This window comes from Macrotis lagotis, chromosome 8 (assembly GCF_037893015.1).
Source record: "Macrotis lagotis isolate mMagLag1 chromosome 8, bilby.v1.9.chrom.fasta, whole genome shotgun sequence".
In the NCBI taxonomy this organism is placed as follows: domain Eukaryota; kingdom Metazoa; phylum Chordata; class Mammalia; order Peramelemorphia; family Peramelidae; genus Macrotis; species Macrotis lagotis.
The window spans coordinates 4,489,927-4,506,725 of record NC_133665.1 but is presented as its reverse complement, the minus strand read 5'-3'; the positions used below and the strand labels follow the sequence as shown (position 1 = coordinate 4,506,725).

The following is a 16,799-nucleotide window of genomic DNA, read 5'->3' as shown; positions in this document are numbered from 1 at the left end:
GATATAATCAATGTTTGTTGATGATAAGGCACAATTTTTTTCTAAAATAAAAATATTGGATTTTTTTTAAAAGAGAGAATGTTCTGGATACTAGCTACTAGTTTTGAAAAATAGCCATTTGTCTACTCAGACAGAATGGGGACTTAATTATGCTGGGAGAGTATTGCTCTTAAGACTCCCAGTTTAAAGACTCCTTCCACCAAAAGAGATCAGTAACACATTTAATATAATAGAGTTGCCTAGGAATTGACAAGTTAAGTGACTGGTTCATGGTCACAAAACTCCTGTGTCAGAGGCAGCCCTGAAACACAGGTCTTCCTAGCTCCAAGGTCATTCTTTATTCCCTATACCATACTCTCTCGATTTATTTTGCCTTCTAAAAAGGAAAGGGAGAAGTCACAGTCAGAGCATATTAGAGATGGAAGGGCTCTTAGAGATTATTTAGACATGCTTTATAGAAGATAGGCATATAAACCCAAAGAAAGCAATGTTTGTACAGCTACTTTGTCATTAAATTGGGATTCCACACAGGCTGGAAAATAACAGTAAAAATGAGCTAATTTACAAGATCGAATTGGATGGGAAAGAGTGAAGACAATCAGAAGATATATTACTAAGAGAATTAGAATTCAGGGCGGCTAGGTGGGGTAGTGGATAAAGCACCAGCCCTGGAGTCAGGAGTACCTGGGTTCAAATCTGGTCTCAGACACTTAATAATTACCTAGCTGTGTGGCCTTGGGCAAGCCACTTAACCCCATTTGCCTTGCAAAAACCAAAAAAAAAAAAAAAAAAAAAAAAAAAAAAAAAGAGAGAGAGAATTAGAATTCTATTCCTAAAGCCTAAATTGTTCATTCAAAAAGTTTTCCCAAGTCCTTCGGGGTGGATGTGCTGCTAACCTTTGGATATTTTCTAGTAGAAGTAAGGTGGCAATATGTAAATTTATGTCTAATGACTGATGCTATGAATCTGAGTGAATAAAGGAGAAACAAGTAAAGCCAAGCTTCTTATATCATCTATTGTGTTAGTCACAAGATTTTAGTAACAATTTAAAAGAAATGCAGTGTCTATTTTCTAAAACATCAAAAGATGGAGATATTACTCCATGAAAGATGTTTTTCTTAGCTGTAAATGAAATATAATCTTCCCAACTTTGAAGACCGAGAAATAAAATGTTTTCTTCAGGCAAGATTAAAAAAAATGACACAAAGGCAGGTTTACAAGAAGGCCTGTGCACCCCTAATAATCCTTTTAAAATTATTTTTCAAAATCTGTCATTGTTTTGATGGTAGGGTTATTGTTTTTCAAAGACTTAATTATGTGTCTACCTTGCAACAGGCACTGTGCTAAGTAAAATACAAAGTTTTTATTCTTTCTGGGAAGAAATCATGCATGTATACAAGTAGAGGGACACAAACAGCTGGAGAGATTCAAAAAGGACTTATAGGTGATGATGGTTCTTGATCTGAGAGTTGAAGGAGACTTCAGGAATCTATGGAGTGGGGGTGAGAAGAGAGAGTTCTGGAGGACACCCAGAGAGAAAGGAATTGAAGTGATATATATGAAGGACAGCAACAAGCCCAGTTGGACCAGATCATAGGAAATGGGGCAGGGAATAAAATAATATGTTCTAAAAGCTGAAAAGGTATGTTGGGACCAAGTTAAATATCAAAATATCAAACAAAGGAGTTTATATTTGCTTCTGTTACTAAAGAGTTATTTGTTGTTCAATTGTATCTGATCCATCAGGACCCCATTTGAAGTTTTCTTGGCAAAGATCTAGGAATGGTTTGTCATTTACTTATCCATCTCATTTTATAGATGAGGAAACTGAGGCAAATAGGGTTTAGTAACTGGCCCAGGGTCACATAGTTGGTAATTTTCTGAAGTCATATTTGAACTCAGGAAATGAGTCTATTACTGCAGCACCTATCTGACCCAAGTTTAACAAGTAGGAGTGGAATTTCATCAGATTGACATTTTAGAAAAATCACTGGTGGCTGTTTAGAAAACAGGTTGGAGCAGAGAGTTTTGAAGTAGATAAGGCAATACAGGAAGATACATTTTAACTCCTAACTGTCCATAGTGCATCTCTGAATCCTAATAGCACCTCAAAGCCTATATGAACTAACTCTGGAGGTGAGCTGGTTAGAAGGATTTATTCCACCATGCTTCAGTTTCCTTCTCTTGGGAACACAATCTCCCTGCTTGAAAAGAAGACAGAAAGGAGGAGAGTCTCATGTTCTAGAAGTGTTCCATAGGTTCCCATCTCTGTTCATCCTCAGACAATACTATTCACACTCATCTTCTGAAATACAATGCAAACTCTACTGTTTGGTATTTGAAACCCTTCACAATCTGGCTCTAGTCTATCTTTCCAGATTGATTATATCTCTCCCTTTCATATAGTCTACAGTAGCCAAACTGATCTCCTTGCTTCCATGCAACATCCATCTTCTAACTCCATGCATTTTCACAAGTTGTCCCACATACCTAGAATGCTCTTCTTCCTCACTTCCATCTCATACAAACCTTTGGTTCCCTTATGGTCTCAGCTCATATCTCATTTCTCTCAAAAGAACTTTCCTGATTCCATAGTTGTTAGTGGTTCTCTTCCAAATCACTTTCTATTTTATAAATGTATGTATGTCTGTGTGTGTATATGTATATATAGATATATATGTATATATATCCTGTATTATTTAATGTAAACACTCTAGGTGTTCACATGGACTATTTGGGCCTGACCTGTGGTGGAGCATTCCAAGCTCATATTGATCTGATCTTCAATACTAAAGGACAAGAACCAAATCTATGGACATATTGTATGTTCCTTAAGGACAGGGACCATCTCATTTTTCCCACAGCCCGTGTACATAGATGGTTTGTGCGTAAAGTGCTATATAAAAAGACATAAAGGGCAGTATGTTTAGAGATGGGCAATAAGAAAGACTGACTTGATAGCTCTGCTATCCACAAAATATTAAGACCTAAATGTGTGTCATGGCCCCCATGGGAATCTGGTGAAACCCATGACCCATTTTCTGAATGTTTTCAAATATGTGAAGGAAATGCTAACTTTCAGTTTAGAAGCTATTGAAAATAAAGATTTTTTTCTCCCATCTAAGTTCATAGACTATATGTGGTTCTGTAGACTCAAGATTAAGAATTTCTGGTCTAAAAGAAAGTTTCCTTTGAATTGTGCAGATTTGCCTTTGTATCCCCAGTACTTAGAGTAGGGTCTGGCACATAGTAGGAGCTGGTTGACTTCTAGTCTTTATGCAATCAGAAAGTCTTCTTGAGTCTCCCGTTCATGATACATGCTCATCCCTCTCCTAAGACCTTGTCCTTCTCTGCAGCTTTCCAATACTTTCACTCCTTTACTCACCAGGTCGGTGGATTGAAGATCACGGAGTCATTCACAACATGATGTTTAACACAGAAACGCTCTGGAAGTATTCCTTCAAAGACACACAGAGAAAGTCGGAGTGGTGGGACAATGGTGTGCTGCCTCTCTGGATCACAGCCCAGAGGCAGGTACTGTCCAAGGCTCTGAGGGAACTGTCAGAGACCTCACTTCTTATGTCTATTGCTAAAAGAAAAAGAAACTGGTTGAGGGAGCAGCCAGGTGAGGACAATCCATAACAATAAGGTGCCTGCACATTCCTCTTCCCTTGATACACTTTTCATTTTAGTCTCATGATCCTGAGAAGAAATTCTACTTTTGAGGAATAGCTTAATGAAACTTGCCTCACATCACTGACCCCACATCTGGTTCCTGACTCAAAGGCCTCTAACTGTGGCTCTTAGAATCTGGGGTAAGGAGTAAGGAAGATATATATATAAACATATATATATATATATATATATATATATATATATATATATATATAGTATGTATATACATATTATATATGTTTTATATATATATGATTGCTAGACTTTACCTGAAATATATAACTTCATATATGTATATTTTTTTTTAGCTTTTTGCAAGGCAAATGGGGTTAAGTGGCTTGCCCAAGGCCATACAGCTAGGTCATTATTAAGTGTCTGAGACCGGATTTGAACCCAGGCACTCCTGACTCTAAGGCCGGTGCTTTATCCACTACGCCACCTAGCCACCCCAGTATATATGTATATTTGTATATGTAAGTCAAGAGGGTGGAATTTGGGTCCTACAGGTATAGTAAGGGTCCACATGTAGCAAGGATGTTGTCCTTGTATATGGCTCAAAGTGGGGACAGAATAGACATCTCAAATGTCTATTCTATCTCTGGCAGAATATAGCTTCTTCTTCCCCTACCCACCTCCTTTCTCCAAAGCAGATTTTTCATTCCTTCCAGGAAATAGCAGAGGCTACTCTACTTTTCTCAGAGAGATAGGGCACTAGACTAGAAGTATATTTAACTATTCCCTTTATTATTACTACTAATAATAAACATTATTAGTCTAAGGGATATGATTATATTTTATCTAACTTCTGATTATTTTGTCATTATGGGGAGAAAGTAGTACTATTAACTCTATATCCAAGACTTGACTCCTTTGCCACCTAATACCAGTTCCACAATGAATATAAATAACAAATAACAAAGAAGCCTATTTATTCAAATAGTAGCAAATCAGAAACCAAAGAAGGCATGCTAAGGCGGCTAGGTGGCACAGTGGAAGGCGGCTAGGTGGCGCAGTGGATAAAGACTGGCCTTGGAGTCAGGAGTACCTGGGTTCAAATCCGGTCTCAGACACTTAATAATTACCTAGCCGTGTGGCCCTGGGCAAGCCACTTAACCCCATTTGCCTTGCAAAAAAACCTAAAATAAAAAAGAAGGCATACATAGGAGATTATACATAAAAAAAATATAAAATGTAAGAGTTGCTCCCATTGGGAGTGAAGTAATTCAGTTCAGAGAGTGTCTTAGATCTTACCCAAGGAGAAACTCCCTGAAGTTTCTAAAGTAGCATGCTAGGAATAGGGACCTGATGAAGACTATTCACTCTTCTCATGTGTTCCCCAAGTCTTTTCCATCAGCAACCTGAAGTAGGGTTGGTTTCTTCATCTTCTCTCTTGAAGTTGGAAGCCATAAGTGCTTCAAGCAATTCAGCACTTGAAGAGTCCTAAAGAAGACTCAAAGCCTGCTGAACCTCCAGAGGGGACTGGCCATAAAAAGCCATAAAGGAAGCCTCAAAGGGGACTGGCTTTGAAGAATCCAGAAGAGGAACTTTGGCTTAAAGAAAACCCAAAGCAGGATTGACTGAAAACTGAAGCTCTCACCTCTCACCAACTCTGCCTTACTCCTCACACAGGGAATGAGGAAAGAGTCCTATGCCAGCAAACTTTTGGACAGCTAGGACAGTGTAACTTTGCATCTTTGTACCTTCAACACCTACATACATGGTGGCTTAAGGTGTACTCAGTGTTCAAGGAGGTCTAGCACCTCTAGTGTGAGGGCTTGCTGAGCCCTTTTCAGGTTGCTCATCTATCTTGTCTGTGGAGTTGAGAGTCTAAGGACTTTGAGCAGCACTACTTCATTTATATCTAATTCATGCACAAGTCAAGACATCACCATGATAGTATTGGTCCTCTTTGAGAATAAATAACATAAAGTATGTGCAACAACCACACCCCCAGTAAAACCAGATGAAGGATAATCAATAGCTCTCAAACCCATCACTGAGTTAGAGGGATGGCTACCCTAAGTATCTTAAGAATTCCCCTAGTGAAATGGGTAGAAGAGAATAATTTGTTCTAATAGCCATGACAGAGGCTAAAGCAAGCACTGTAGTGTACTTCAAGTTTGGTCAGAAGTGGAAGATAATGTTATACAACTCTGCCTCACTTAAATCCAATTGATGATCAAGTCAAGACATAACCCTCAGGATGTCATTGTTCCTCTTAAAAAATAAAGGATCAACATTATCAAAAACATATATTACCTGTATATGTTTACACATATGTATGTATACATAAGTACATACAACTCCCCCCCCCATACAAACACATACTCCAGATTTCATGGGGGAAAGTTCTTAGTTTTCAAATTAAAAGACTGTTTCCAGCTCAGGAGGAAAATCTAGGACTTGTCCCACAAATGATAATACCCCATAGATATACAAGGTTATTCTCCTGTGTCCTAAAAAATGGAAGAAATCAGAATTTGGTAGGCTTTCCTCAGTCACTAACCATCAGTTTGAAAATCTCTCATTTTACAACCAGTTATAAGATCAGAATTTTGACTATAAACCAGTATTTCAAGGAAGAAAACTCCCTTTTGTTCTATCCTTTCAGTCAATGCCTTAGCTCTGTCCTTCAAAAAATAACCTTGAATTGTTATACTAAAGGAAGCTTTTCACCAACAATTATAGAGACTCTTAGTGGGGCTCTAGGTCCCAAAAATGAGTCACTTAGCTCATAATTATACCATTTCTACCTGGTAGATTTCCCCCATCCTTCCCTTTATTCTGAACCTAAAGCATAGAAAATGAAAACCAAGTAGTATCTTTACATAATTAAATTGTACTTAGAATCAAATTTTAACTATGTCACAACAGGCTTTCTTCATGATGTAGTAGAAATAATACCAAGCCAACAAGCATTTATTAAGTGTCTACTTTGAGCTAGGCACTGTGCAAAGTACTGGGGACAAAGAGGCAAAAAAATGGTCCCTGTCTTCAAGTAGCACACAATCGGTAGGAGGAGACAACATGCAAACAATTATGTAAACACAAAATATATACAGGATAAATCATGGATAATTTTAAAAGGAAGTCACTAGCAAAAAAAAGGAAATCACTTGCAGAAGTAAGAGTTCAACTGAGACTTGAAAGAAGTCAGGAGGCAGAGAAAATAGGTAGAGAATTTCAAGACTGAGGGGACATTGGTGAAAAACTATAGAGCTGGAAGATCAGTTATATTGTGTAAGGAACAGCAAGGAGGTCAGTGTCCCTAGATCACAGAATACATACATGGAGGAGAAAGGTATAAGAAGACTGAAAGGGTAAGAAGGGTTCAGATTATGAAGGGTTTAAAAGTCAAAAGAGATCTTGGAGGTCAAAGGAAGCCACTGGATTTCATTGAATATGTGAATGACATCATCAGAGCTCAGTTTTAAGAAGATTTACTTTAACAGCTGAATGGAGGATGAAATGGACTGGGAGAGTCTTGAGGCACAGAACCCAACCAGAAGACCAAGTATGAAGTCCTACTCCAGTGTGGTGGCAGTATCAGAAGAAAAAATGGAGTATATAGGAAAGATTTCATTAAAGTAGAATCAAAACCAGATTGGAAGTCAGAGGAACTAGGTTCTGTTTTTGACTCTAACACTCTAGTGAACTATGTGATCTCAAGTAAGTCACTTCATTTCTTTCTGCCTCCATTTCCCTATATATATATGAAATGAGCTGATGGGGCAGAAGATTTATAGTGTATTCCAGCTTTAGCATTCTTTAATCCTCTGAACTTTTAAGAGGGACTTGAATATTTTTCCTTAATTTACTATTTAAATTCTTTGGCCTCTCTGTTCTCTACTCTGCATTATTCTTCCACTGTCATTTATTCATGGTATTTGTCTTATTGCCTTTTGGGGATTTTTTTTCCTTCTGCACATCATTCATATACTGAACTATCTTCTGCTTTGTTGAATTTCAAGTGGTTCTACAGAAAGAGTATCTGTAGAAGAAGAATGGATTGATGACTTGCCATTCATTTGGTAGGTGAATGTCAAATTGTTGCATTTCCCTCAACTGTCTATGGACTCTGTCAGAGAACTAGGGCAAATGGCCAATTTCCTCAGGAGTGAAAGAAAAATCTGCCTCAGTTCACATGACTCATGGTCATAGGTCCATCTCCCAAAAACAATAATCCTGCAGGTCCCCATTTGGCTTTTGAGAATATGTCCACATTGTCATAGAGGCATTCCAAAGGAATTTTGTGAGACTGATGCAATCAACTTTAATATGGCTGAAATATTTTCCTTCAATGAAACTAATGTTGCAGGAGTCTATAAAGATGCACGGTACTTGATGGAACCTTGATGAATGAAGTTTAAATAATGATTGAGTCCCCTGACAACCTTTAGGAATGGACATCCAATCATTCATACTATATAAGTAAATCTATGCTCTGGCAAGATCTGATGGTCAGGTACAATGAATAAGAACATTTCATTTTGAGCAAGACCAGACTTTAAATGAAAGCACAATGAAAAGAATTTGATGAATGGCAGGAATATTTCACAAAGTTCTAAATTCCTGATCTTCAAAGAAACTCATCCAGCCATGGCTATAAGACTCAGAAACCATAAAGACATAAAGGAATGTTTTGCCTATGTCCAAAAGATTTATATGAAATGTTAATAGGGGGAAAAGGGCAGAAGGGATAAGCTAAGTAATAGAATCACTGCTGATAAGTATCAGTAATAGGATGGCATTAGGGTTACTACCAAGGGGGGATTTGAATCATGTGTGAAGTTTGACAGTCAGATTTTCATTTCCTAGTACTAACCAATCTCCAAGAAAATCCCATCCTAACTCAGTGAAGCAAGAAGCAAGAAGGTGCCAAACAGCTTCAGCCTGAAAGAATGTTAATGCCTATATAATGCATCTCAATGTTGGCCAAAGCCCTCTCCTTATTGTGAATAATAAAGGCACTAAAAATAATGAGCTGACCTCTATTTTAAAAAAAAGAATATTAGAATCAGTACTTTATATTCATTACTGCCCATCCAATTTGGAAAGACTGAAATGGAGCCAACAGTCCAGAAAGAGGGGCTGCTAGATTTGGTAGAGTATTGACCAGAAGAGACCTAAATTCAAATCCTTCCTCAGTTATTTATTAGCTATGATCCTACTTAACCACTCTCAGCCACATTTCTATATTATCAAGTTGTTCTAAGGTCTTACTAAAAAAAAAAAATACAGGCATTGAAGACAGTGCCATTGACTCTTGAAAAGGAGAAGTAACCTAAGTATAAAACCAATATGGGGAGGAAGGGGGGAGGGAGATGGGGGAAGGGGAGGAGGAGGGGGAAGGTTAGGGTTAAGAGGGGGAGAAGGAAGAGGGAGGGGGGGAGTGGAGAAGGGGAGGGGGAGGGGAGAGGAGAAGGAAAAAAAGAACCAGCAGTTAGTAGTTCTCATCCAAAATGATTGTCTTCAACATCCAGGGAAACTAACTCTTATATTGAAGGAAGTCACAATACACTTTCCTTTAACAAATGTAATCTTCTATTCTTATTGCTAATTGGCATGAATAAAATACTTATTAGGGGACTTTGGAAACTCAAGCAACCACATAAATTCTAATGTCAGGAAACAGTTTCTGTGGTGGTGGTTCAGGTGGTACAGGTAAAACAAGCATTCAGAAAACCAAAGGTAAGAATTTAAATAACCAATGTAATTATTTGGATTAAAATGAAAATGAGATGTTTCGGAATAAGATATCTCTCACCAGTAGGCAGAACAACTCAGCTAAGGAAATAGGCACAAATAGCTTCCAAGCTGCTTTTTTTTGTTTGTTTGTTTTTGCAAGGCCGTGGGTTTAAGTGACTTGCTTAAGATCACACAGCTAGGCAATTATTAAATGTCTAAGTAGGAATTTGAACTCAGGTCCTCCTGACTCCAGGGCCAGTACTCTATCCACTTCACCACCTAGCTGCCCCAAGTCAGCTTTCTTTGCCTTTTCTCAGAATAAGAAAAATTTTAATTGTCAAGGTCAGGTATAGTTTTGCACTCTCACTTACTGAACAATTTTTCAAACACCCAATTCCTTCTAATACACAATTTCCTCTGTTTCTTCAATTTTCCACACAAAGGCAATACTCTTAATTCCCTTTCTTCCTTTCAACATCTGCCCCACCTTCACTCCAATGAATGTTTTTAGTTTGAGAATATTTTTCAACATTTTCAAAAGCAAAGCAATGTAGAAAATGTTACAGAAATCCTATGTCATTCAAGTTAATGGGGTGAGGGGGCAGGGAATGACCAGAGTTGTGATTTAAATTGTCAGTGTAAGGTAATATAATCTAATATGTGTGGTATAGAAACATACCTCACTGACGCAGATCATCTTTAACTAGAAATCTTAGATAATTATTAGGGGCATTGATGGGTTGGTGATGTGACTCATCTTTGTATATCACTAAAAATCAAATAATATTTATCTCTTTTTTGGACAAGATGGAAAATTTCATTAGCACAAAGTGCTCCTGAGGAAAACACTCCTTCAGTCCACATGGATCAAGACATACTCTGTAACTTAACCAACTTAAGAAGGTTTATTTGGGACACTGAGAGATTAAGTGACTTATTCAGGATCACATAATCAATCACAAAACACAGTGTCTTGACACCTTCCAACTATGAGAATTTTCACTGGCTACTCATGCCTGGAACTCTCTCTCCCTCTTCTTCTCTGCCTCCTGGGTATTCTGGCTTCAAAAATCAGCAAAAATCCCACCATCTGCAAGAAATCTTCCCCAGTCCTCCTTCATCTCTATGCCTTCCCTCTGAGACCTCCTCTGCCTCCAATTCATCCTGTCCATATATTTTTTGTACATAATTGCTTGCAAGTTGTATTCCCTATTAGACTGTGAGCTCTAGAGAATGTTTTTGTCCTTTCTTTGTATCCTTAGTACTTAGCACATTGCCTGGCTTAATGACAGTTTGCTGACTTGACTCTGAGACCAACTCTCTGGCTGCTATGCCACAACTTCCTCTCAAAGTTACAAAAACCAATAGCACAGATCTATTTCTCTTCTAGTGGCTAATACAGGCATTAAATCTAGTAATTTTCATCATTTTATCATTCTGAAGCTACATTTGTCTTTATTATCATTATCCAAAAGGGCCAAAGGAAAGTTAAAGCTATAGCCACACTATATGCCCTCAGTGAGTTTAATACAATAGAATATTCTAATACAAAAAAATGGAGATCTTAAAGATTGACTGATCATATTCAAAGGAATTACAGATACCTAAGTTCAGGGTCTTAAATATAAGAAAGATCTTTGTAGCAGTAATAACAAGAAACATGACTGGAGGATTGCCGAGAAACAAGAAGAGTAATGAGATGACCTATTCAGGACTCTTCCCATTTGAGAACTTTGTGAAACACAAGAAATACTTCAATAAAATAAGCTTTCATGACTTAGCTAGGCAAAAGATCAACCAAATTCTAGCAGTGTGTTTGCTATAAATAACCTAGGGAGGTTAAAGAATAGAAGGATTCTGGAGTCATATTCCAACTATGACCTGTCTATATGTCCAGTTGTAGACATCATCCCAAAGAATGTTCCTAATGATGCCCAAGTTTGCTCTGGGTTAAATATATGCTTGCATATTAAGAGAATTTATAGGGTCAAAAACATTTTGCTTAAGTATGACATTAAAAAATGTTCTTCTCAAATCATGTTCAAAAAATTATCTCTTCTGATTTATAGGGAAGGAAAACTGCTTCATTCCACTTTCCAGGAGGAGGTGCAAACTACAGTGGGGAGGCTGTGCAGAGATCTCTTTTGGAGTCCTTTACTCATCCTGACGCCAATGAAACAGAATGGAGGGAAAATATTGACATTGTCATGAACTGGTTCACCAAGGAGAATTTTGATTTTGTAACACTTTACTATGGAGAACCTGACAATGTTGGGCACATGAAAGGACCTGAGACAGAAAATAGAAGAATTATTATCCAACAAATTGATAGGACTATTGGTTACCTAGTAGAAGCCATTGAAAAGAATGGCTTGAAGGACCACCTCAATGTCATCATTTTGTCAGATCATGGAATGACTACAGTGAAGAAGAATCCTAATGTCACAGAGATCTTGCTTTCAAACTATATTAAATTCAGAGATTTGGTGAAATTTGATATTCTGGACTATGGTGGTTTTGGTATGATTCTTCCCAAGCCAGGGAAAGAGGAAGATATCTATAATGCATTAAAAAATGCACATCCTCACTTAAAAGTATATAAGAAAAAAGAGTTTCCAGAACATTTCCATTTTGCCAAACACAGCAGAATTCTGCCCATCTTGGTTTATGGTGATCCTGGATACAGTGTTAATGGGGTAAGTTTGTTCTAAGATATGAGAGTTTGGGAGTGAATTTAACTCAATTTAAAAAATACTAAGGAACTACTATGTACTAGACACAAAGGTGACAAGTCCTTGAAATAAAAGAATTAATTCTATAATGGGGAGCAATCTGTTAAAGTGAGAAGACAATGTGATAAAGTGAAAGGAACATCCACATGGAGAAGTTTCTTTCAGGTTTGTGAATCTGCATAGATGTTGGTGTTGAAGTCATAAGACTTAATGAAATTGCCAAGGGAGAAAATAGAGCCTAGAAGAGGTCCAGGGACAGAATCTTGTGAAAGATCAATCTTCATAGAAAAGATACAGAGACATTTGGCCTCAAGATAAGTTTTTCAATTAGCAAATGACAAGAGTCTTTTTATAAAATTTTGGCTTGGGGACTCTGAAACTCATGCAACTAGCTTAAAGGAATCATGCTTCATTTTCAATTTTTCTACAAGAGTTCAGGAAACTCAATAATGTGCCTTTCTGTCAATCATAAAATGAGCTCTCTTTATCCCCCTACCCTTGATTTATTTGAAATCATCCTCTTCACTCCTTCATACTCTCTCCAAAAGCAGATAACCTCTAAACCTAAAATTATCAAGTTATCATCATCCCTCAGCATCTAGCAGAGTATCGTGAATATGGAAAGCACTATGAAGTGAATTTCACAGGCACCTTCAAGAGACCAAAAGATCATTTTCTTTCTTTTTTCTAGCTTATGCTAACCAGTGGGAGATAAATGATCACCACATAGTAGGGTGTTTGATGAGATAAGAATGATGAAATCTGATTTCTACCAAATATTTACTGAATAAAAATTCATGGTCCCTGAACTCCAGTTTCATCTGTTGTGGAAATTTCAGTGTAGAAATTCACTCTGCTGATACAATGGAAACTAGTTAATAATGTCTAGCCTTAAAGATTTAACTTGAATAATGGAGTTACCTAACTTTAAAGTCACAGGATTTAGGTTCTGGACCTACCTCAGACACTGACTACCTATGAGACCCTGGGCGTCAATTCCTTCATGCCAAAATAGAACAGAGTACTGTAAGTCCAAAAGATATTGATTCAAATCCACTCTCAGACATTTAATACCTCTGTGATTCTGGCCAAGTTATATAACATCTCTGTAAAATCAGGGTGTAGGATATTATGACTTTCAAGTTATTTCCATAGCAGATTCTAGCATCTTATGATTTGCCAGTAAGATAGACGGATAGATAGACAGATAGTTAGAGGTTGTTTCCCAAGAGATTATTTCATCGTTGTATCCAGTGTTACAACAGCTGGCAAATAGTGGGCATTTACTAAATTACTGCTGATTGAGTGATGGTCAACCAGTGCATATATGTCTGAGGCAGAACTTGGATTCAGGTCCCTTCTGGTTCCTATATCTGATTCTAAAAGTATGATGCTTAGTAGTAACAGCTCATATTTATAGAGTGCTTTATAGTTTGCAAAAGCATTTGGTTATATAGCATCTCATTTGAATCTCACAAAAACCTCAAGGCAGAAGTGTTTTAACTTTCTCATTTTACAGATAAAAAAACTGAGGCTGAGAGGTTATATGACTTGCCAGCTATACTCCTTGCAAAATAATTATCATATATACCATGCTTCTGAAATGAAGTATTTCAAAGACAAGCTTAAATTTACCTCCCTTACTGACTCTCCTTTGTGCTACAAAAGATTAATTCACAGAGAACTCTTGCCCATTGATCTATTTATAAAGCTAATACTAAAATTGTTTTAATGGCCTAGTAGAGGCCTATGCACATAGATGATGATTGGCTGTTGCCAGGATTGATAAAGGCACTAGCTGTTGCCTGCTGGTATTGATGGAAATGTGCCCAGTGTGTTCAATGATACATTCTAGAAAATATTTTTGAATTCCAAAAGCTGTAGTCATTTTAATGTTATCCTTGATGATGTGCTGAGTCTGGGGAGTCATGATTGTTAGCAGTCATTTAGCTAGTTTAGCTGTGGTTGTTGTTCAGTCATTTCAGTCAGTTTATAGATCTAGTATAGTATAATTACATTTATAAACAATCAAGAGATCTGGAGAGGATGTTATCCATTGCTCTTTGTAACCATAGGAGTATAAGGCAAATGATTTCTAAATTACAGAATGATAGGTTTAGAGGTATAAAGAACATTAAAAATAAAAAATTAAAATTAAGAGATAAAATACCCCCTCATTTTACAATAAAGAAAATGAACCTGAAAGAATTAAGTATCTTACCCAAAGTCACAAAGAAAGTAAAAAGCAGTTAGGGCATGAATGCAGATGTTCTGACTCCAAATTCAGTGTTCTTTCCTCTGTGCCACATAGTAAATATGATTGACCAAAATACTTGATAAAATACAATATTCTAATTAATGTAATTTTCTGGTTAAGCTAAAGATTAGTCTAAAATCTCTTTCTCTTCATCCCTTCTTGATAAAAAAAAAGTTTCTAAAATAGATGATGATTTTCTTGCCTTTTATATAGGATAAATAGTTTGTCCTTGCTTGAGAACTAAGAATTTCACACTGCCTCAGGATCATCAAAAACAACCATTTTCATGTAATGGACCATAGATATAGAAGATAAGATATTGGGTTGAATTCAATTAAATCTTCAACACCTATTTATTTTACTGTGATTTGTTTTTTTTTCTAAATAGTGAATTTTGGAATTCTAGTTGATTGATAATTTAGATTAGTAGAGTCTTGGAAAATCAAAGTTATACTGTACAATTCTTGTTCGTGGAACTTTTCAGAAGAATCAACCTTTTTTGTGTTTTATATTGAGGCATTTTACAAAGGTTCAAGTTCCTTTTAACAGCAACAACAAGCATTTATTAATGGGGGCCAAGTACAATGTTAGACATTGGTTGCTACAAAGACAAAAACCAAAATAGTTTTTTTCCCTCAAGGAATTAAAATTCTATTGGAAAGTGGGAAGGATCCAACATCATGTACAAATAAAATTAATTAAAAATACGTACAAAGTAATTTCTGAGTAGAATACATTCAACTAAAAGGAGAAATCAAAAATCTAGGAACTATATAGTCTAGAAAAAGTTAATAGGTTAGAAGCTATTGTGTTACACAAAAAGATTACTTACATACAGCAAGACAAATAAAAGTAGATTTTTGACCTTCCTTAAATTATCAACACCTTCCTTAAAGCCCTGATCGTAAAAATTTGGAAGTAGTTTTTGTGATGGACTTATCATACAGAGCTGGTGGTGTTGTAACACAGACTGAAGCACATTTATTATTATTTGGGGGTGGGTTGCAGGGCAGGTGGGGTTGGGTGGCTTGCCTAATGCAGCACAGCTAGGTAATTGTTGGGTGTCTTTGGCTGGATTTGGACCAGGGTGCTCCTGACTCCAGGGCCGGTGCTCTGTCCACTGCACCGCCTAGCCGCCCCTACTACTCGTTGTTGTTGTTGTTGTTGTTGCTGCTGCTGTTTTATTTTGGGTACTCCACCCACTGTGCTACCTGGCTGCCATTTATTATTATTATTATTATTATTATTATTATTATTATTATTATTATTATTATTATTATTTTGTTTGGGGGGGGGTTGCAGGGCAATGGGGTTGGGGTGGCTTGCCCAGGGTCACACAGCTGGGTGATTGCTGGGTGTCTGGAGCCGGATTTGGGCTCCGGTGCTCCTGGCTCCAGGGCCAGTGCTCTGTCCACTGCACCACCTAGCTGCCCCTACTACTCGTTGTTGTTGTTGTTGTTGCTGCTGCTGTTTTATTTTGGGTACTCCACCCACTGTGCTACCTGGCTGCCATTATCATTATTATTATTATTATTAATATTATTATTGTTGTTGTCATTATTATTATTATTATTATTATTATTATTATTATTATTATCATTGTTATTATTTTGTTTTGGTTTTTGGGGGGAAGGTTGCAGGGCAATGGGGTTGGGGTGGCTTGCCCAGGGTCACACATCTGGGTGATTGTTGGGTGTCTGGAGCCGGATTTAGGTTCCGGTGCTCCTGGCTCCAGGGTCCGTGCTCTGTCCGCTGCGCCACCTGGCTGCCCCTATTATTATTATTATTTTTTTAATTTTAATTTTTTTCTCTCTATTGCTCATGAGGGTCTATTTTTTGGGGGGGATTATGTTTACTCTTAAACAAGAATATTTTAGTCATGTATAAAAAGCATCATTTGTACAAAAATAAAAATAAATATAAAAAAGAAAATAAAGATAGAAAGAATTAAAAAAAAAAGCCCTGATCGACTATATTTCAGATATACCATACCAGGACTGATTTTTGTTTTGCCTTTGCAGTATTATGTCTTCCACAGAGTAGTTGCCTAGAGAACAGCCACCAAATAACCTATGGTTTCGATTGCATATATCTTGTCTATCTATATTCATCAAACCAGATTTTTTGTTACAATATGCAGGCTACTGTACTTTCTGGAGAGTGAAAAATTTATTAATCATAGTAAGAGGAAAAATTATTAATTCTAGCAAGAAATGAATAAGATTTCAGTGCTATTGAAAAATTATGATTTAGATTGCTTGCTGAAAAGATATGTGTAAAAAGAAAGAGAGGAAAGCTGAAACAATTAGCATCAATGACTGTCCTAAGCAGTAATTCGTGACCTTCATAATACAGGAAGCATATCTCATTGACCTAATCTTCTTGAGCTCTTCCAAACGTATATTTTTCTTTGCCCTCTATTTTAAAAAATATAGAAAATTTTTGTT

General features: G+C 36.9%; 1 protein-coding gene across 1 annotated transcript in view; it reads left to right on the top strand.

Annotated features, from left to right (window-relative positions):
* LOC141495120 (ectonucleotide pyrophosphatase/phosphodiesterase family member 7-like) overlaps positions 1–16,799 on the top strand; it is a 57,531-nt gene that overhangs the window by 34,820 nt on the left and 5,912 nt on the right. Inside the window, exons 2-3 of the mRNA XM_074196113.1 lie at positions 3,389–3,534; positions 11,433–12,059. Of these exons, the coding sequence (XP_074052214.1) occupies positions 3,389–3,534; positions 11,433–12,059 (773 nt within the window). The remainder of the gene's footprint in view (positions 1–3,388; positions 3,535–11,432; positions 12,060–16,799) is intronic.